The sequence below is a fragment of the Macaca nemestrina genome, chromosome 5 (genome assembly GCF_043159975.1).
Source record: "Macaca nemestrina isolate mMacNem1 chromosome 5, mMacNem.hap1, whole genome shotgun sequence".
Taxonomy (NCBI): domain Eukaryota; kingdom Metazoa; phylum Chordata; class Mammalia; order Primates; family Cercopithecidae; genus Macaca; species Macaca nemestrina.
In genome coordinates, this window is record NC_092129.1 from 150,278,714 (window position 1) to 150,301,749 (window position 23,036).

Here is a 23,036-nt window from a genome sequence, read left to right on the forward strand (position 1 = left end):
GAACCCACCGGAAGGAACCAATTCCAGACACATTTTGACAACCATGAAGGGACACATTTGGCGACCCAGATGGGATCATCAACTATCACCAAGTGGTGAGTACCGTCGTACCATCAAACCCCTTTCACCTGCCATTCTGTCCTATTTTTCCTTGGAATTTGGGGGCTACATTCCAGGCACCTGTCAGTCAGTTAAAAGCAACTAGTGCAGCTGCTGGATTAAAGACACTGGTGTCAGGCTTTCTGGGAAAGGGCTCGTTAACAAACCGACTCTTCGAGGTTGGGAGCATTGGTTTGCCTGGAACCAGCTTCCACTTTTCCTGTACTTCTGGGCTGAGGCCGAGGGTCAACAAAGAGGAAAGCCATTCAGCTCCAGTGTCCCAACAATAAGTTGGTTGACCCTGCGGCCATGAGCAGTACTCTCAAAGTAATGTCACCCAAGGGAGACTTGCCCATGTATCCTATCTATCCTGACCCTTGCTTCCTGGGTCCTAATGCCTGTCAGACAAATTTCCTCTCACCTCTTCTCCGAGGCTAGTCCTGCTTCTAAAAACCACTCCTTGTCTCTGGTGCTTTTCTAGTTTCTCCTGTAAGAATGATTTCTAGTATAAACTTCAGGACTCTATTCCCTTCTTTAGGCACCCGGGTTCACCAATCAGAAAGACATAATTTTTGCCCAAAGCCCCATTGAGGGGGGAACTATCTGGAATTTTAGGATCCCTCCTCAAACTAGCAGACCTAAATAAATCTATTCCTAGCCCTCAGACAAATAGACCTTGGTGGTTCAGAGAGGACAGAAAATGGAGCAGGCCAATCACCCGGTAGGGCTTGTTATCAGCGTGGTTTATAAGGACACTTTAAAAAAGACTGTCCAATGAGAAACAAGCTGCCCGCTCACCCATGTCCACTATGCCGAGGCAATCACTGGTAGGTGCACTGCCCCAGAGGGCAAAGGTTCTCTGAGCCAGAAGCCCCTAACCAGATGATCCAACAACAGGGCTGAGGGTGCCTGGGGAAAGCACAAGCTCATGTCATCACTCTCACTGAGCCCTGGGTATTTATAGCCATTGAGGGCCAGGAAATTGACTTCCTCCTGGACACTGGCGCAGCTTTCTCAGTGTTTATCTCCTGTCCTGGACAGCTATACTCAAGGTCCGTTACTATCCGAGGAATCCTGGGACAGCCTGTAACCAGGTATTTCTCCCACTTCCTCAGTTGTAATTGGGAGACTTTGCTCTTTTCACGTGCCTTTCTTGTTATGCCTGGAAGTCCCAAATCCTTATTAGGGAGAGACATATTAGTCAAAGCTGGAGCTATTATCTGCATGAATATGGGGAAAAATTTACCCATGTGTTGTCCCCTGAATGAGAAGGGAGTCAACCCTGAAGTCTGGGCATTGGAAGGAACAAACTCAAGCTCCAGCCTTAAGCCCTCCCACAGGAAAAGGCTTCTGAAATCAGACAATGCCTTTCAAACTCTTATACCAACCTCTGGAGTTGGGCAACATGGCTTCTCCCCTTTCTAGGTCCCGTGGCAGCCATCTTGCTATTACTTGCCTTCAGGCCCTGTATTTTTAATCTCCTTGTCAAATTTGTTTCCTCTAGAATCAAGACCATGAAGCTACAGATGGTCTTACAAATGGAACCCCAAATGAGCTAAACTAACAACTTCTACCAAGGACTCCACCTGACCCAGAAGCCCAACCAGCTTCACCTCTCACTAGAGCTACTTAAAATATAAACATTTGGAAAATTTGGGTGAAAAGGTACACATATGTTCTCTGTTCTGTCTTTGCAATTTCCTGTGACTCTGTAACGATTTCAAAGTAAAACGTTTTTAAAAAGCGTTATTTTCTGGCTGAAATCCAAAACTCTCACAGAACCAAATGCTGGCAAGGATTTAGAAAAATTAGGACTCTGATTCATTGCTGGTGGGAATGCAAAACAGTACAGTCACTTTGAAAGACTCTCTGGCTGTTTTGTTACACAGCTATCATACTCTTACCATACAATCCAGCAATGGCATCTCTGAGCAAATGAGTGGAAAACTTATGTCCACACAAATATCTGTACATGGATGTTTATAGCAGTTTTATTCATAATTGCCAAAAACTTGGAGCCCCCAAGATGTCCTCAATAGGTGAGTGGATAAAGAAATTGTGATATATCCATACCATGGGGTGTTGTTCAACAGTAAAGAGAAATAAGCTATCAAGCATGAAAACACATGGCGGAAACTTATAAACATATTGCTAAGTGGAAGGAGCCAACCTGCAAAAGCTCTATACTGTAAAATCACAACTATATGACACTGTGGAAAAGGCAAAAATACAGAGAGTAAGTAGACCAGGGGTTCAGGAGGAAGAGAGATGGGTGAATAGGTTGAGCCTCAGACATAGTTAGGGAAATTACTTTGTATGATGCTTTTGTTACTGAAACACCGTGGATTTGTCTAGCTCCTTTTGAGATGGAGTCTTGCACTGCCACCAGGCTGGAGTGCAGTGCCCTGATCTCGGCTCACTGCACCATCCACCTCCCCCGTTCAAGCGATTCTCCTGCCTCAATTTCCCAAGTAGTTGAGATTACAGGCGCACACCACCACCCCCAGCTAATTTTTATATTTTTAGTAGAGATGGGGTTTCACCATGTTGGCCTGGATTGTCTCCATCTCTTGACCTCGTGATCTGCCCAACTTGGCATCCCAAAGTGTTAAGATTACAGGCATGAGCCACCATGCCTGGCAGACACTCTGGCTGTTTCTTACAAAGCTAAACATACTCCACCATAAAATTCAACAATTGCAATCCTAAGTTATACCCAAATGTGTGGAAAATTCTGTCCACACAAACAAGTGCACACGAATGTTTATAGCAGCTTTATTCATAATTGCCCAAAATTCAAAGCAACCAAGATGTCCTCCAGTAAGTGAGTGGATAAACAAATTGTGGTATATCCATATCATGGGTTATTATTTAAAATTAAAGAGAAATAAGCGATCAAGCTATGAACAGACATGGAGAAAATCTGCATGCATATTGTTAAGTGAAAGAAGCCAGTCTACAAAGAACTATGTCCCATATGATCACAACTATATAACATTCTGGAAAAGGCAAAAATACAGAGACAGTAAATAGTGGTTTCCAGGGGTTCAGAAGGAAGAGGAATGTATGAGTAGGTGGAGCCCGGGAAAATTTTAGGTCAGCAAAATAACTTTGCAGGATACTTTTGTCACTGAAACACCATGGGTATAGTCTAGGTATTGCACACAAGGGCCTTCATCTGGATCTTGCTGCTCGCCACACAGAAAGCCAATCACTGAGATAACAATGAGTATTGCCAACGAAGAAGGCTTTAATATTTAATTAGGGCTGAATCTGAGAAGATAGGAGACCAGTGTCAAATCCATCTCTGTGACTGACTAAAATTAGGGGTTTATATAGCAGGGAAGAAATGTAACTATGTATGGGAAAACAGGAACTAGGGAGGGGTAAGGGAACAATCATGATGAATGGGGAACCTGGAGTCTCATTGTCTGGATGAGATGATCTGGTGAGTTCCAGTTCTTTGATACTTTTTGAGAGGCCTGGGGGATCTTTTTTTGGAAAGCAACTCAGATAAAACAAATATAAGTTTCAAATTTAAGACCAGAAGTATCCATTTAAATGCAGATTTAAAAGAAAAACTGTCTATGGGACTCTTGGGTCAGTTCTACTTTAATGGTGGATATATGACGTTACATATTTATCAAAACCCATAGAACTGTGTAATATGAATGAACCCTAATTCAACTATGGACCTCAATTAACAATAAGTATCAGTATTGCTTCATCAGTGGTAACAAGTGTACCACACTGATGCAGGATGTTAGTAATAGGAGAAATTGAGCAGAGGGTTGTTTTAGGGAAGAAAGGATGTGGGAACTCTCTGATATTTCTCTGCAATTTTTCTGTACACTTAAAACTACTTTAAAAGATGGTCTTGTTACATGGAATGATGTGCATTTATTTTTGCTTTTGTATTCCATATTTGTCTGCATTTGACTGCATTCTGTATTGCTCATCTACTTATTTTATATTAAAATTATAGATATATTACAAAATATGTGTGCCTATTCTATCTGTAATATTCTCAAAATTCTGCTTGGATTCTCTAAACCATGGGTAAAGAAACTTCTTATTTGTTAGTAAGTCTTACAAGGTCATGCCACCTTGGTGTGTGCTTGTTTTATTTTATAAAATCCAGCTGTAGAAATTTTGAGGAAAACAATGGAAAGTTTACTTTTTGCAATATTTTATTATCACCAAACATGGTACCTAATTACTTTGCTTATATTTTTCCTTTAAGTCTGATAACAATTCAATGCAGTAAAAATTGACAGCAGTATTTTTGTGAGGAATCTGAGGCTAAGATACAAATGAAAACATACCTAGTATATGATACAGCCCAGATGAAATCCAAATCTAACTCGACATTTATTTGCAGTCTATCACACTGTCATGGATAATTCACCTTTATGGTTTGTGGTAGGTTCTAGTAACCATTTTAGAAATAAGTATCATCATACTTTTACAGACAAATGAGAAATAGCTCATTATTTTTCTAATGTTTTCTTCTCATCTTAATGCTGTATCTTGCCACTGTTCCCATTACTCAGTTTTTACACCCAAATACACATGTCCAAATATATGATGGTTTCAGTAATAAGTGAGACTGTTCTCCTGCTAATAAAACAGGTATCCAATGCTTTTTCTAAAGGAACAGGCAATATCAATCTGCAGTATCTAAACTCATTCCTCTTTAAGTTCGGAATGAGCAATGCTGATATGTAAATCTTGTAATATTTTGGGTCTTCTTCTCATTCTGCTCCACAGTCTACCCCTATCTCCTCCTCTCCGTCTGTCTCACCCATTTTCAGAGGCCAAACCCAGGGGTTTCAGATTCACTCTACTGAAGATACAGACATGTCATTGACTTGCAGACTCAAGAACCAAAAACTGATTCTGAACCCATTGCCCGGTAGAGATCTCCCAACAAACAAACCCTGCTTTAGGGTGCTCCTGCTGTGGACGACACCACAGTAACAGAATTGCCTGCACACGCTCAGAAAGAGACCAACCCAATGAGCCTGGATATTTCTGATTAATTCTGTTACTTAAGAAGTGCACGAACCTTCCATTCTTGTCTAAATTGGAAGAAAGAATTCAGCCAAGAGATGCATATCAAGGGGTGAGTAGCAGAGTTTATTGAAGCAAGATAAAGTACATTCCTAGAGAGGCGTGGAAAACAGTTCTGGAATGTTCCTGCTGGAAACACAGTAGTAGCAGTGTTTATTTAAAGAGACAGTACGCTCTGAAAAAGGAGACAGTGTGGGCTGCTCAAAAGGAGAAGCCAGCAGCAGTCAGTGCTGAAGGACTCTTTTTTTTTTTTTTGACACAGAGTCTTGCTCTGCGGCCTAGGTTGGAGTGCAGTGGAGCAATCTCCGCTTACTGCAAGCTCCGCCTCCCGGATTCACGCCATTCTCCTGCCTCAGCCTCCCAAGTAGCTGGGACTACAGGCGCCTGCCACCACGCCCCGCTAAATTTTTGTGTTTTTTAGTAGAGACGGGGTTTCACCGTGTTAGCCAGGATGGTCTTGATTTCCTGACCTGGCGATCCACCCGCCTCGGCCTCCCAAAGTGCTGGGATTACAGGCGTGAGCCACCGCGCCCCGCCAGGATTCTTTTTGTGAGAATCTCACATGATTATTCATGAAGGGGCCTGAGGGGGTGTCACTTGCAAACATGTTTCAGGAGGACTCTTTGGGTGCTCATGCTCTGTGGTTGTACTTGCTACTACACATGTTGCATGTCTCAGTATTAAAAATCTCCACCCAGAGGTGTGTTTTTTACTACTATAGTGAGCAAAAGGCTATTCTAGGTTATCTCTCCAATAACTGTATCTAGTTATTGGAGGAGTGCACAATTTCATCAGTGGAGAAAGTCCCTGCTATGGCTGTTTCTGGCTAGGGCCTGATAAGTTCCCTCCAGGAGTGGAGGGACCAACCACAAGGCCAGATGTAGCCAGTGTGGCCATTGTCATTTTTACTATTAGTGCACAGTGCTGATGATCAGTGGGCAGTGACTCCAAGACTCCTTTTCCGAGGAGCTCCCTTGCCTGCTCGTTTCTGACTGTCTGCCTACTCTAACGATAACGGACCTTATATGATACATTCGACATTCAGACTATTCAGGATGAAGGGATCACACAAATCCTGCAGCCCCCCTCACTGCAATTAACCGGTTCAAACACCAGAAAATTCATCCAGGAGCCATCAAAATAGTATAGTATATTCAGAAAAATCATTATTTGAAGAAACTCGAAGCAATAAGTACATGAAAAATGTCCCGGTAGAATGTTCAGAAAATTCCACAGTAAAGAAAGAATTCTATGTGGTATATTCCAGAAGCATTTCATGGAGATAATAAAATCATGGTAACGAGTTTTGAAAATGCCCCCATTAATCTTATTTCAGTATGTTGTTGATAAACAATTACTTTTCTTTACCACTGTAATAGTTCATTCTTACATTTCCATAAGAAAATACCTGATACTGGGTAATTTATAAAGAAAAAGGGGCCAGGCACGGTGGCTTATGTCTGTAATCCCAGCACTTTGGGAGGCCGAGACGGGCAGATCACGAGGTCAAGAGATCGAGACCATCCTGGCCAACAAGGTGAAACCCCATCTCTACTAAAAAAAAAAAAAAAAAAAAAAAGAAAGAAATAGCTGGGCATGGTGCGCACACCTGTAGTCCCAGATACTGAGGAGACCGAGGCAGGAGAATCACTTGAACCCGGGAGGCAGAGATTGCAGTGTGCCGAGATCATGCCACCGCACTCCAGCCTGGCAACAGAGCGAGATTCCATCTCAAAAACAAAACAAAACAAAAAACCATTTTCTTTTATTTATTTATTTTTTTTTTTTTTTTGAGATGGAATCTCGCTCTGTCACCAGGCTGGAGTGCAGTGGTGTGATCTCGACTCACTGCAACCTCCGCCTCCTAGATTCAAGCAAGTCTCCTGCCTCAGCCTCCCGAGTAACTGGGACTATAGGCGCATGCCACAATGCCTGGCTGGCTTTTTTTTTTTTTTTTTTTTTTTTAAGACTAAGTTTCAGTCTTGTTGCCCAGCCTGGAGTGCAATGGTACAATCTCGGCTCACCACAACGTCTGCCTCCCTGGTTCAAGCAATTCTCCCGCCTCAGCCTCCTGAGTAGCTGGGATTACAGGTATGCGCCACCATGCCCGGCTGATTTTTGTATTTTTTCTCCATGCTGGTCAGGCTGGTCTCAAACTCCCAACCTCAGGTGATCTGCCCGCCTTGGCCTCCCAAAGTGCTGAGACTATAGACGTGAGCCACTGCACCCAGCCCCAGCTAATTTTTGTAGTTTTAGTAGAGATGGGGTTTCACCATGTTAGCCATGAGGGTCTCGATCCACCTGCCTAGGTCTCCCAAAGTGCTGGGATTACAGGCATGAGCCACTGTGCCTGGCAGGAAAAAGGTTTAATTGACTCACAGTTCTGTATGGATGGGAAGGCCTCAGGAAACTTACAATCATGGCAGAAGAGGAAGAGGACCATCTTATATGGCAGCAGGCGAGAGAGAACGTACCCATAGGAGGAACTGTTAAACACTTACAAAAACCATCAGATCTCGTGAGAACTCACTCACTATCACAAGAACAGCATGGGGGAAACGGTCCCCATGATCTAATCACCTCCCAGCAGGTTCCACACTGGACGTGTGGAGATTATGGGTATTACAATTCAAGATGAGATTTGGGTGGGGAAACAGAGCCAGGCTAACCATGTAACTGCTATGGGATCACTGCGGTGTTGCTTTTCTTGCCAGAATCCTGTGGCTGGTAATGCCTTTGCCCAAGTTTTACTCCGGCCAGCTGGGCTCATTCCACCCACTTTGCCTGGCATGCAGTGCTCAGCCCACACTACTGGCCTGGATCCCACACCTGCCAAGGGTGAGTCAGGTAGCAAGGGATGTGTGAGCAACTGAGTGTGGGGTCCGGCCACTGTGCAAAGCCGGGCATGTTGACTGTGCAGGGCAGGCAGCTCTAGGTGCTGCCATGGGTGTCAGCTCCCTGTGAGGCTGCAGCTGGACCAGGCACACCACAAGCAGCTTCCACAGCTGGCACTGGGAACAACGTGGCACCTGGAAGCACCCCAGGAACCACAGGCCCCAGAAAGTGAGTCACAGCCCTGGCTCAGTGAGCTCCAGGTTTGGGCTCCCTGAAGAGCCACAGTTCTTCTCTCCTTCTCTTTGCCCACGACATGGCGAGCAAGGGGCACATTTCAGCCACGTTTGTGTTACAGCTTTTTTAGCCTCACCATTCGGTGGCAGATCCCCAGTTCTTGTCCTGAGTCCAGGAAGAATGAGGTATGCAGACAAGTGGAGGCTCAGCAGGACAAAGAGGAGCTTTATTAAGCCATAGAACAACTCAGAGACCTGCAGCGGGCGGCTCCTCTCCACAGCCAGGTTGTCCCGACACCTGTTCAGCTCTCCGCACAGAGGGTAGCTCCTCTCAGGAGGGCAACTCCTCTCTGCAGCAGGGCATCCCTCATCTCCCTGTCCTCTCTCTCGGCTCTCTCCATCCTCTGCTCAAGTCTGCATGAGCCCAGGGCTTTTATGGGCCTCAGAGGGAAGTGCACATCATGGGCGGCCATGGGGCAGGCCCAGAAAAGGCACAAGTTCCCACTGCTGTCAGCAGGACTGGCAGCCCAGCCTGGTGAGCAGGGCCTCACCAGGGACCTGCCTCTTTCTGCCCAGGAGGCTGTTTGCCTCCTACCACTATCCATGGCGACCAGGCTGCTCATGCCAAGGGGCACCTATAGGCCATGCCAGTTTCCCTCAGCCCATCTTCCCTCAGCTTCCCCATGACTGAGGTGGCAGGAGACTGGTATGTCAGTGCTGCCCTGAGTGTGCACACACCCGACCAGGCTGTGGCAGCACCAGGGCTGGGCCCACCTCCACTCTGAGATCACAGCAGGAGCTGGGAGAGACCAGGGGAGAGGCCAGGCAGTGGGAGCAGACACCCCAGAGACCAGGGACACGGAGGCCTTCTCAGCCTTGAGAGCATGGAGTGCAGAGAGGCCTGGACCCTGCTGCGGTAGGGTGAGTCTCCCACCCAATCTGTGGAGCCTGCAGGTAGCCCCTGTCACAGCTTCTCACAGCCTGAGGTGGGCAGCTCCATTCACTGGGCCCAGGCCGGCATCTGGGGCAGAGGTGATGTCTCTGCAAGATCTTCTCCTAGAACTCAGGGATGGCTCAAGCCTGTAATCCCAGCACTTTGGGAGGTTGGGGCAGACAGATCACGAGGTCAGGAGATCGAGACCATCCTGGCTAACATGGTGAAACCCCGTCTCTACTAAAAATACAAAAAAAAATTAGCCGGGCATGATGGCGGACGCCTGTAGTCCCAGCTACTCGGGAGGCTGAGGCAGGAGAATGGTATGAACCCGGGAGGCGGAGCTTGCAGTGAACCAAGATTACGCCACTGCACTCCCGCCTGGGCGACAGAGCGAGACTCCATCTCAAAGAAAAAAATAATAATAATATAAAGAATAATAATTATCTAAATGTAGAATTATACATGTAAAATTATATGATTACATCAACTGATGTAATTCATAGTTTTTCCCTAGGGTTCTCTTTTCTGAACATTCTGTAACATATTAGTTAGCAAAGTCTTCTTATATCTTCCTTTATGATAAAACAAGAGAAGCCTAATAGTAAAGGGCCATAGCCTCAGTCAAATGAGGAGATCATAATGGGAACCAGGAATGAGGGATTGAACACTCTTCACATAAAATATTAATTATTTTAAAACAGAGTTGTTCTGGCAACAGCTGACGTTGAGTCTTTGATCAATCTCTCAGATCCCTGAATACTTTGATTGCACAGTTGACCTTATCACATTGTTAGGGTAGGTGCTATACAAAGGCACCTTCAGACCCTCCATTGCACATAGGTGACCCTGCAAACCCCTTGCCTGTGTGTGGTTTGGAGGTGCCACTAAACTTGAGGGCAGCATCAGGAGACACATTTGAAAAAACCTTTTACTCAGATTAAATTATTAAAAACTTTCAATTTCCTTTAACTTATTAGAGACATCCCTACCTGTAAAGAGGTGCAGATTGCACTCTCTAGTCAACAGTTGTCATTCTGTCATATCATCAGATACCTGGGGCTGCTGCTTCTTGAGGTGTCCAGAGAATCACAGTATTTTCCAGTATTGAAAGACCTGAAAGATCACGGTGCCTTCATTTCAGCTGTGAGATATGAAGTAATTTTCCCAAATCTACAACATTAAGATATGGTGCAATAAGGACCAGATTAAAGGTCTGCACATTGGCAACCGTGTTCCCTCCATCTCCTTTACTCCTAAACACACTCACACACTCCCTTCTGCAAACAATTCTCTTGTCAAGTGGGAAATGAATGCTCTTACAAAGCTCAAACTTGTGAACACATCATTGACCAGCACAGAGATTGCTAACAATAGGGACCCAATTAAAGTACTTTACATGCAACTGGATCAAACGTTTCAAGTACTAAATTAAAACAATCGTTTAAAGAAGAAAATTGTTTCAGAAGAGGTCCTTCATGCTGAATCTCTGACCAGCGACTAATGATGCTATTGAACTCAGATGCTGATTGGTTCTCCAACACGAGATTACCCAATCCAGGAGCAAGGAAATCAGTAACTTCCTCCCTATAATTTGGAATGTGGGTGGAGGGGGGTCATAGTTCTCCCTGAGTGAGACTTGCCTGCTACCCTGGCCCCTGGTCCTGTCCTGTTCTCCAGCATGGTGTGTCTGAAGCTCCCTGGAGGCTCCTGCATGGCAGCGCTGACAATGACACTGATGGTGCTGAGCTCCCCACTGGCTTTGGCTGGGGACACCCGAGGTAAGTGCACATTGTGGGTGCTGAGCTACTATGGAGTGGGGAAAATAGGGCGTTTTGTTAACATTGTGCCCAGGCCATGTCCCTTAAAAAATTGTGACATTTTTCAGAGATTGCCCATCTTTGTCATTGGATCCCAAATTATTTCCACCACAAAAGGAGCTTGGCTACTTGCCGTCTCCATGAGACTTGTGTAAGGGGCCTCCGTACAGGTTGTTTCTTTTTCAAATCTATACCAATAAAACCTTTGCATCACATGTCCTCAGGGTCTTTAGAGGATTTAGAAATAAGGATGCTAAAATAAATTCCCCATACAGCACTTCCCTTTATTATGTTGACTTATGTCAGACAAAAGGAGGTTTTTACTGAAAATTTTGTGGGAATCAAGGGAATTCAAAGTGTCTCTCCTAGACGATCCTGGGTTATGTCCTCCCAATGTGCCAGGATTAAAGATGTAAGCCACTGTGCCCAGGCCAAAAGAGATGACTCTTAATAAAAAGATTTCCTTTTTCTTAAATCACTGTTTCTTTATCTGTGAATTCTTCTTCCAACTAGAAGGAGGAGAAAGAAGAAGTTTGCCTGTATTTCTCAACAGGAGAAGGGGTCTAGTGTGACATCAAAATGAAAGAGTGCTGGAGCTTAAGCCCCCTCTTGCTTTCCAGGATCCCCGCAGTGATCAGTTCCCATGCCCTGCTTTATTCATGTAAACCACGCTTCTTTTTCTCAGCAGCTGCTGTGGCCTGGGCTCCATTCTAGGTTCAAATCATTCTGTTTGATTAAGATAGAGAGGGTCCCTACTCTCACGGAAGTTACACAAGTGTAGAAGAGACAGACACTAACCCAATAAGCATTTAACAAAGAAGAAAATGTTAGAGAGACATCGTGCACTGAAGAAAAGATATCAGGTTTGTGAAAAGAGAGAAATGGATTCACCTACTTTAGTTCGTATGTTTAGGGAGCTGTACCTGAGAAAGTGATATTCAGCTGAGACAACAAAATAAGTAGACAGTTGTGAAGATCTAATGGATGAAAGTTCCAGGGAGACCAAATCGGGGGAAAACCCTGGTATGGGAAATTATGTGGAGGGAGAGAAAGAAGGCTAGAGGGGCCGACGTATAGAAAGCAAGGAAATGGAGAGACAGAAGATGACGTAAGACACGGAGAGGAAGTCAGGAGCCTCGTCATTATAGGCTCTGATGTCCATGGTAAAAAATTTGAATTTTATTTTATTTTTATTTATTTTTAAATTTAATTTAGTTGTATTTTTTTGAGACGAAGTTTCATTCCTGTTGTCCAGGCTGGAGTGCAGTGGTGCAATCTCGGCTCACTGTAACCTCTGCTTCTCGGGTTCAAGTGATTCTCCTGCTTCAGCTTCCCAAGTAGCTGGGATTACAGGCACCCACCACCATACTGGCTACTTTTTTTGCATTTTTAGTAGAGATGAGGTATCACCAGGTTGACCAGGTTGGTCTTGACCTCCTGACCTCAGATAATCTGTCTGCCTTGACCTCCCAAAGTGCTGGGATTACAGGCGTGAGCCACCATGCCCGGACTGAATTTTATTTAAATAGATATGAGAAGTTACTGTATGGTTACAAGGAGAGTCAATTTATATTCAACTTTTTTTTTTTTTTTTTTTGTGATGGAGTCTTGCTCTGTTGCCCAGGCTAGATTGCAGTGGTACAATCTCGGCTCACTGCAACCTCCACCTCCCGGGTTCAAGCAATTCTCCTGCCTCAGCCTCCCGAGTAGCTGGGACCACAGGCACATGCCACCACACATGGCTAATTTTTTGTATTTTTAGTAGGGATGGGGTTTCACCATGTTAGCCAGGATGGTCTCGATCTCCTGACCTCAGATGATCCACCGACCTCAACCTCCCAAAGTACTGGGATTACAGGCATGAGCCACTGTGCCCTGCCTATATTCAATTATTAAAATTAATTCTAGCTACTCTGTGGGGATTGGATTGTTGGGGTTCACAAGTGGTCAGGAAGACTATTTACCAGCACAGCAGGGAATTCTCCAGGGAAAACAAGCTTGTGGCTTCATGGAGTGCATTAGTGACAAAGACAGTGAAAAGGATAAAGTGGACAGACTCGGCATCTATTTTTGCTTAGCTTGTTAATGAATTACTGTAAAGGGGGTGGAACAATCAAACTTATTCCTAAGGATTTCGTTTTGACAAATAAGTGGGTGGTGGTGGTGTTTATTGACACTGGAAAAACTATGGGAGGAAATGACTTGAAGTGGGTGGATGGAAATAAAAGTGTTGTTTAAATTTCAGATGATTTATTGACATTCATGTAGAAAAATCAGAAGGTCAGTGGCATTTAAGAGACTCATGGTGAGGCTAGGGTTTCAGATATTTATGTTGGCGGCATCAGTACGTGTAGTGTGTTAAATTCCAGGGAGTGGAAGAGGATACATAGGGAGATGGATTGTGCAGAGAAAAAACAAGAGGGCACAGGCCAGCAAAGGGGGCTGAGAAAGACCCCAGGGATATTGGAGAAAAAACAAGAGAACATAATGCGTGTAAGTCAAGGAAAACAGATTTTTTTCAAGGAGAAGGGAGAGGCCAATTGTGGTGAGTACCACTAAGAGGAGGGGGAGTGAGAACGTGACAGAGAAGCAAGTGCTGGGTTTGGTGGAGTTGATATTTGCAGTCAATCGAGTACACAGGGAGAAACTGGATTGGATCATTTGAAGAGCGAGTAGAAGTGAGGACGAGGTTAAGGCTGACTGGAGGCAGGGAGGGGGTCCCCAAAGCCTGGGGATCAGAAAGGGTTTTCCCGCCTGGCCCCCCAGGCCCCCGTTCGCCTCAGGAAGACGGAGGACCAGCCCCTGGGCTGCTGGTGCGCGGTGCGGGTGGGGCGGGTTGAGGTGCCCAGTGTCCGCACCCGCCCAGGAGCCCCGGATGGCGGCGTCGCTGTCAGTGTCTTGTCAGGAGGCCGCCCGTGCGACCGGATCCTTCGTGTCCCCACAGCACGTTTCTTGGAGCAGGTTAAACATGAGTGTCACTTCTTCAATGGGACGGAGCGGGTGCGGTTCCTGGACAGATACTTCTATAACCAGGAGGAGTACGTGCGCTTCGACAGCGACGTGGGGGAGTACCGGGCGGTGACGGAGCTGGGGCGGCCTGATGCCGAGTACTGGAACAGCCAGAAGGACATCCTGGAGCAGAAGCGGGGCCAGGTGGACAACTACTGCAGACACAACTACGGGGTTGCGGAGAGCTTCACAGTGCAGCGGCGAGGTGAGCACGGCGCGGGCGGGGCCTGGGTCCCTGTGAGCTGGGAACCTGAGTGTGTGTGTGAGTGTGTGTGTGTGTGTGTGTGTGAGTGTGTGTGTGTGTGTGTGTCTGAGAGAGAGACAGAGACAGAGAGACAGAGAGAGAGACAGAGACAGAGAGAGCCCGCGCCCTCTGTGAGCATATAGAATCCTCTCTATCCTGACCAAGGAGTTCTGAGGGCACAGGTGTGTGTGTAGAGTGTGGATTTGTCTGTGTGGCTGTTGTGGGAGGGGAGGCAGGAGGGGGCTGCTTCTTATCCTTGGAGGCCTCTGTGGGGAGGTGACATGGGAGGTGGGTGCAGGGGACTGGAGAGAGAGGAGACCTTGATTGTCCTGGGTTCTTAGAGATGCAGGGAAGGGAAGTGTAAGGTGTATGTGGTTGGGGTGAAGGTTTAGGGGAGGAGAGCTGAGGGGTCTGGAAGGTTTGGGATAATGTGAGGAGGCCAGTTCCAGACTGTCCCTGGCACACACTCTTCTTGTAATCTCTGAAATAAAAGTGTGTGCTGTTCATTTGCAAAAGCATTAGATTAATTTCTAGGGGAATTGAGGAGACCTCTGAGGCACCTTGAAGTTTCTTTAGGTCTAAATTTTTTGCTAGTTTTTTTTTTTTTTTTAGTGTGTACAGGTTTACATAGTAGAAATGACTGTGAAGCTAACTTCTTGAATTAAAGTTTTAACACAGTTACCATTTTGTTATAATGCTAATGGTTTTCTAGTAGTTACATATTATTCTTTTACATGTAATAGTTGTGACACAACTCACCTCACTTTCCCCTTTGTTGACCTTTATTATGACATTCTCCAAAAGTTGAAAATGTATGTTTCTGGTTAATTTTTAATTTATATTTTTTATTTGTAGTTCCTTTGAATTTTTTTGATCTATTTATTGGCCAGTTATAATTACTGCTCTAAGAATTCTCTATCGTACTAGGCAGGTAATGGACAATGATCTACTGTCTAATATCTCGAGGGCTTAGTATTTTTCTCAGTGACTTTGTGGGTTCTTTGTACTGTAAGATTATTAACACTTTATTGATATTTGATTCAGCATTTGCTCCAGTTTGTGGCATGCTGATTTTGAAAATTCTTTTCCATGTTAAGAATTTGAACATTTTTATTTAATAAAATATATTGCAAAATTTTGATTAATGATTTACAATCCATCTTAAAACTACCATTTTGTGGTACTGTCTCTAGGTTTCTCCTTACTTAAAAAAAATTATTGTATTTATTGAGAGTGTGCTAGTGTCAGGGATTTTCCTGGGCATAAGCACCCAAGTAACAAGTCCCAGACCCTGCCTTGATCCAGATGTCATTCTGGAAAGACAAATCATTTCACAATGATAGGCCTAATAATAATTATGCTTGTGTTGCATGGGAGATGCGTTGATCAGCTAAATGTAAATATAAGAACTTTCAAAACTAAAATGACATTCCTTAATCCTTCTCTCTGCTTCAGGACTCATGCTTTTCTAGGAACGTAAAAATTTGGAGAATCATTTCTGTCTGTCCCACCTTCCCAGGGGCAGAACCATTTCTGTGGTGTTCTAAGGTGTGAGTGCATGGCGGTAGTATTCCTAAAAATTCATACTCGGTTTCCTCATGTACCCAACTCTGTCCCTGTATCTATCCACATTGCTTTAAATCATATTTTTCTATCACGGTGTACAAGGATGATAAATAGGTGCCAAGTGGAGCACCCACGTGTGATGAGCCCTCTCACAGTGGAATGGAGTGAGAAGCTTCTGACCTCATAAATTGATGGCTACCTTCAGTCATTGTTTTATACATTTTACGTGCATTAATCCTCATATAACCCCCAAGAGGTAAATTAGCATAATTGTCCTTCATTGTAGGTGAGAAAGTTGAGACACACAAGAATCGAAAAACTCTTCCAGGATCAACCAGTAAAAGGCAGACCTTGGATTTGAAGCAGGCAACTTGGCTCAGAAATCAGTTTTAATTACTATACTCTTTACTTTCAAAGATTTGTAAACACTTTGACTATGCATGCCAATTTCAAGCTATGAAGAAACAAATGTAATTTTTTGCAACATCTCTCAAATCTAATGGGTCCTCACTATCAAGATTAAATTCCAGGCTGACACTGTAAGGCCACTTGGCCAGCTGTGCTGGAGGCCTGGTCAAGGCCAGAGCCTGGGTTTACAGAGAAGTAGAAAAATAGCCAAACAAGGAGACACTCTGTCTTCCTGACTCATTCCCACTATGTTTTCTTCTCCTAGTCCAAGCTAAGGTGACTGTGTATCCTGCAAAGACCCAGCCCCTGCAGCACCACAACCTCCTGGTCTGCTCTGTGAACGGTTTCTATCCAGGCAGCATTGAAGTCAGGTGGTTCCGGAACGGTCAGGAAGAGAAGGCTGGGGTGGTGTCCACAGGCCTGATCCAGAATGGAGACTGGACCTTCCAGACCCTGGTGATGCTGGAAACAGTTCCTCGGAGTGGAGAGGTTTACACCTGCCAAGTGGAGCACCCAAGCGTGACCAGCCCTCTCACAGTGGAATGGAGTGAGCAGCTTTCTGACTTCATACATTTCTCACCCACCAAGAAGGGGACTGTGCTAATCCCTGAGTGTCAGGTTTCTCCTCTCCCACATCCTATTTTCATTTGCTCCATGTTCTCAACGCCATTAGCACAGGTCACTGGGGATAGCCCTGTAGGTGTTTCTAGAAACACCTGTACCTCCTGGAGAAGCAGTCGTGCCTGCCAGGCAGGAGAGGCTGTTCCTCTTTTGAACCTCCCCGTGATGTCACAGGTCAGGGTCACCCGCTCTCCCCAGGCTCCAGGCCCTGTCTCTGTGTCTGAGACTAAGTTTCTGGTGCTGTTGCTCTGAGTTATTTGTTGTGATCTGGGAAGAGGAGACGTGTAGGGCCCTACCGGACATAAGGGAAGTCTGATCTCAGCTCTGCCTTTTATTAACTCTATCACTCTAGATAAACTACTTAGCCTCATTGAGTCTCAGGCTTTCTGTGGATCAGATGTTGAACTTGTGCCTTACACCAAGGCTGTAATATTTGAATGAGTTTGATGTCTGAACCTTGTAACTGTTCAGTGTGATTTGAAATCCTATTTTTCTCCAGAAATGGCTGGTTATTTTAGTTCTTGTGGGGCAGCCTTCTTCCCCATTTTCAAAGCTCTGAATCTCAGGATCTCAATTAAAGAGGTTCAGTTTGGAATAAACATCACTAAAGCTGGTTTCCTCTCTCAGGAGCACAGTCTGAATCTGCACAGAGCAAGATGCTGAGTGGAGTTGGGGGCTTTGTGCTGGGCCTGCTCTTCCTTGGGGCTGGGCTGTTCATCTACTTCAGGAATCAGAAAGGTGAGGAGCCTTTGGTAGCTGGCTGTCTGTCCATAGGCTTTTCTGGAGCAGGAACTATGGCTTTGCTGAGGTTAGTTCTCAGTATATGAGTGGAGCTGGATAAAGCCTTTCTTTCCCCAAATGACCTCCAATGTTCTGCTAATCCAGAAATCATCAGTGCATGGTTACTATGTCAAAGCATAATAGCCTATGGCCTGCAGAGACAAGAGGAAGGTTAACAAGTAGGGGTCCTGAGCCATCCCATTACTGGGTATATACCCAAAGGATTATAAATCATGCTGCTATAAAGACACATGCACACGTATGTTTATTGCGGCACTATTCACAATAGCAAAGACTTGGAATCAACCCAAATGTCCATCAGTGATAGACTGGATTAAGAAAATGTGGCACATATACACCATGGAATACTATGCAGCCATAAAAAAGGATGAGTTTGTGTCCTTTGTAGGGACATGGATGCAGCTGGAAACCATCATTCTTAGCAAACTATCGCAAGAACAGAAAACCAAAGACCGCATGTTCTCACTCATAGGTGGGAACTGAACAATGAGATCACTTGGACTTGGGAAGGGGAACATCACACACCAGGGCCTATCATGGGGAGGGGGGAGAGGGGAGGGATTGCATTGGGAGTTATACCTGATGTAAATGATGAGTTGATGGGTGCTGACGAGTTGATGGGTGCAGCACACCAACATGGCACAAGTATACATGTGTAACAAACCTGCACGTTATGCACATGTACCCTAGAACTTAAAGTATAATAAAAAAAAAAACAAAACAAAAAACATGTAGGGGTCCTGTGGTTTGAGACCCTGGAGCAAATTACAGAAGAATCACTAAGGCTAATGCAATCACACTGGATCTTGTGAGAGACACTTCATGCTTCATGGGTCACATGGTCTGTTTCTGCTCCTCTCTGCCCTGGTTGGTGTGGGTTGTGGTGTTAGAGAAATCTCAGGTGGGAGATCTAGCCCTGGGACATTGTTGGACAGACTTGCTTCAATATGTTTAAATGTTTATCTTTTCCTACTTTTTCCCAGGACACTCTGGACTTCAGCCAACAGGTAATATCTTTTAATCCTCTTTTAGAAACAGATATGGTTTCCCTAGTGAGAGGTGAAGCCAGCTGGACTTCTGGGTTGGGAGGGGACTTGGAGAACCTGTCTGTCTTACAAGAGGTTTCTAAAATGCACCAATCAGCTCTGTGTAAAAACACACCAATTGGTGCTCTGTGGGTAGCTAGCTATTTGTAATATGGACCAATCCACACTCTGTAAAATGGACCAATCCACACTCTGTAAAATGGACCAAGCAGCATTCTTTAAAACGGACCAATCAGCAGGACATGGGCGGGGACAAATAAGGGAATAAATGCCGGGGGGCCAACATTTATTCCCCTGAGGGGACCCCAGCAACCCCCTCAGGTCCCCTTCCATACTGTGGAAGCTTTGTTCTTTCGCTCTTCACAATAAATCTTGCTGCTGCTCACTCTTTGGGTCCATGCCACCTTTAAAGAGCTGTAACACTCACCACGAAGGTCCCTGGCTTCATTCTTGAAGTCAGCGAGACCCCAAACCCACCGGAAGGAACAAACTCGGGACACACTAGAATGATGGTAGAGGTGATGAGGCATGAGACAGAAATAACAGGAAAGACTTTGGATCCAAATTTCTGATCAGGCAATTTACACCAAAACTCCTCCTCTCCACTTAGAAAAGGCCTGTGCTCTGCAGGAAGATTGGCTGTGGGAGACTCAGGAACTTGTTTTTCTTCCTGTGATGCCCTCATCTGAGTCCTTGAAGGAGGGGAAAAGAAACTGTTGGTAGAACCAGGTTGAAAACAACACTCTCCTCTGTCTTTTGCAGGACTCCTGAGCTGAAGTGCAGGTGACCACATTCAAGGAAGAACCTTCTGCCCAGCTTTGCAGGATGAAAAGCTTTCCCGCCTGGCTGTTATTCTGCCACAAGAGAGGGCTTTCTCGGGACCTGGTTGCTACTGGTTCAGCAACTGCAGAAAATGCCCTCCCTTGTGGCTTCCTCAGCTCCTGCCCTTGGCCTGAAGTCCCCGCATTGATGGCAGCGCATCTTCAACTTTTGTGCTCCCCTTCACCTAAACCCTATGGCCTCCGTGCATCTGTACTCACCCTGTACCACAAACACATTACATTATTAAATGTTTCTCAAAGATGGAATTAAATATCATCTGGTCCATTTGGCTCCAAAGACAAAAAATGAAAAGAAAAAGGGAAGATTATTTCCCAATAGAATAATGATTTTCATGTATATGTCATGAGTATGTGAGGTAATGCATATGTTAAATAGCTTGATTTAGACATTCCACACGATAGGCATGTATCAAAACTTCATGCTGTACAACATAAATATACTATAAAATTTTTATTTGTCAATTAAAAAAGTAATCCTAACATTTAAAAAGACGATACATAAAAACTGAGACCAGACTGTAACAAATGAAACAAACTTGGCCAACATGAGGTGAGAAACCAGCCAGCAAGGCAATCAGAACTTTCTTCACTCTGTCTACAATATGTTGTATTTATAACTGTAAATTAGTGTATAGTGTTTCACTCCAAAGACTTCAATAATATGGTGTTATCAAAGGACTTGTACAGATTTCAGAGAAAGACAAATTTAGAAGACGGAGGATTTTCCATTATGTTCTATCTGAGAGTCGGTATGAAATGTCAAATCTGAAAGTACATATTTCAGAGGTCTATTTCAAAGTAATAATCATTTGAGCATAATTTCTCCACTGTCAGAGATGACTTATTTTATTTCTAATCAAATTAAAAGTTGTTTTTATGCATATCTTTTTAGTTATATGTTACTTGTACATGCATAGCAGTATAAGTACATATAAATCCTGTAAGAAATATATTAAGAATATATATAGAAATTAATATATAGAAATATATTAAGCTGATAATTATGTCTGTTCTGTTTGATCACAGAGTGGCAACAAATAGGCCTCATTTCCTAAGTTGAGGAAATGATTTTCTCATTTTATATGAGTCTTGTGGTGTGGAATTACAAGGTAGAACCAAAATGTGTGTAATGAATATTTCAGTGAAGATGCATTCTGCTGCTAATAGCAGGAAATTACATCTAGCGGGTTTATTTTTCTTTAACCCATGATCTCACATAGCCGATAGATCCAAGGCTGGGCGTCTCCAGGACTGCTCAACTCAGCCGGCCATGGCATCACCAGCGATCCTGGAATTTCACAGCTCATCTCTCTATCACACACAGTATGTCAGCTTTCCTGAGATAGGAGGGTGACCTATGCAGCAGCTGTAGGTTTCTTATTCTTTCACGACAACTCCCAAAGGCAGAAAATGGTTACTCCTTTCTCCTGTGTGCCTTTATAAGGATCAACTAAAATGTTTCCACGATGTTCCCAGTACCCACTTTCTCACACATTGGAATGACTGTGGGATCACACGGGCTCAGACAAGCCAGGATTCAACCTTTGCAGAGTGGGCCTGATGCACATGGGAAGAAAAGGAGCAAAATCATGTATTTTTAAAAATAAAGAAATGGTGATGTAGTAGCAGAGGTTGATTGCAGTGTAGCGAAATGATAGATTGTGGTGCTATCAGGTTGTAAGTACTTGAGTTAACTTCCACACGAAGGCCTATAGATTCCTGATAGGCACCCTCAATTCAGGGGTTTGGGTCTATATATATACACATATATATACACATATATACACACACACATATACATAAATACACACAAACACACACATAGAGAGTATTAAGTGTCAGTCATTAACTCAATTACAATGAAACAAAAAAGCAAGAAAACAGGATTGTTTTTAGAACTCAAGTATGCTGACATGCTATTTTATGAGATAAATATATTTTCCAGGGAAATTATTGAAAAAAGGTAAATAAGAAATGACTAGCTCTATAAGGCGCTAAAACATACTATACATTTACTTTCAAAAATGCATTTGTTACTGATTTTTTTTTATTAAATATGCTAGTAAAACAGAGTCTAGAATTAGAAACAAAGAGTTGAGATTTAGTTTCAGTTTTTGGTAAGTTGTATTCCAAAGTCATTTCTTTCACTAAATAGATCCTGGATAAATAAAACTTGAAACATAAAGATAAAATATAAAATTACCAAGACAGATGTTATTTCTAATACTACCATCATCATTATAATTATGTTTGAAGACAAACAGATTTTCTAAACCCTTATGTGTTGCTGGAGGGAGGGTATGATTCTACAAATACCTGGAAATTTAGCAATTTCTTAAAAAGTTGAACATATGTTTGCCCTATGACCCAGCAATCTCATTCCCTGGAATCTACCTAAGAGACATAAAAACATATGTTCTCACAAAGATATGTGTTCCAGGGTTCAGAACAGCCTTAGCCATAGTAGGCCAAAACTGAAAACAATCCAAATATCCTTCAGCTAGTAAATGGATAAACAAAATTCTACTACATCCAGGCAAGGTAATATCATTCAACAATAAAAGGGGACAAAAATAGACTTACCTGGCAGGGGAGATACCATGAACATGAGGGTAGTTTTTACAAGGCAAGTTTCAACCCCTGCACTCCGAATGATGAGAGATTACTTAATGGATACAATGCATGTGATTGGGGTGATGGATACTGTAGAACACTGACTTCACCAGTATGCAATCTATGCAGGTAACAAAACTACACTTGGACCTTATAAATTCACACAAATGAAAAGAGACAAAAAGAAATGAAAAGAAAAACAAAATGATTACACATACTACAAAACTGGTGAACTTCAATAATGTTAACTAAGTGAAGGAAATTGTACACAAAAGATTACATGTTGTATGATTTCATTTACTTGAAATATCTAGAAAAGATAAACTGATAGACACAAAAAGCAGATCATTTGGTGCCTAGGGTTTGGGGTCTCAGTGGGACTTAGCTATAAATAGAGAAACTTGGCACATGACAGAAATGTTCTAAAATTGGATAGTTGTGATAATTGCACAAATCTATTAATTTACTCAAATCATTAAATTTTACATATACAATAAGTGAATTTTGTAGTATGTAAATTATGCTTTAGCAAACCTGTTAAAATAATTCTTTTTTAAAAAATAGGACTTTGTAAGCAAGACAAAATCCAGAAGACACAAATGAAAAAATATTTGAAGAAAATTACTGATTTCTTTGCATGAAGAAAATAACAAAATTAAAAGAAGTATATGATGCTCAGGAAAAATTTTGATCACATCAGGCAAGCAATGGGCTAACTTTCTTATGAAAAATTATTAACTAATCAATAAATAAATTCATGGAAATGCCGTAGATACTTGGGCAAAGGATATAGACTCACTATAGAAGAGAACGTTCTAATAGTTGATAAACATAAATATTTGCTCAAACTCACCAATGAACAGAAAAATCCAAATTCCAACAGCAATGTAAT

The 23,036-nt window shown here is 43.4% G+C and overlaps 1 protein-coding gene across 1 annotated transcript; it reads left to right on the top strand.

Annotated features, from left to right (window-relative positions):
* The first annotated feature begins 10,747 nt into the window (after positions 1-10,747).
* LOC105474570 (HLA class II histocompatibility antigen, DRB1-1 beta chain-like) lies at positions 10,748-20,412 on the top strand. Its single transcript, XM_071097222.1, has 6 exons — positions 10,748-10,955; positions 13,939-14,208; positions 16,487-16,768; positions 17,470-17,580; positions 18,627-18,650; positions 19,452-20,412. Exons 1-6 carry the CDS (start codon positions 10,856-10,858, stop codon positions 19,463-19,465), a joined length of 801 nt encoding a protein of 266 aa, XP_070953323.1. The 5' UTR covers positions 10,748-10,855; the 3' UTR covers positions 19,466-20,412.
* The last annotated feature ends 2,624 nt before the right edge of the window (positions 20,413-23,036 follow it).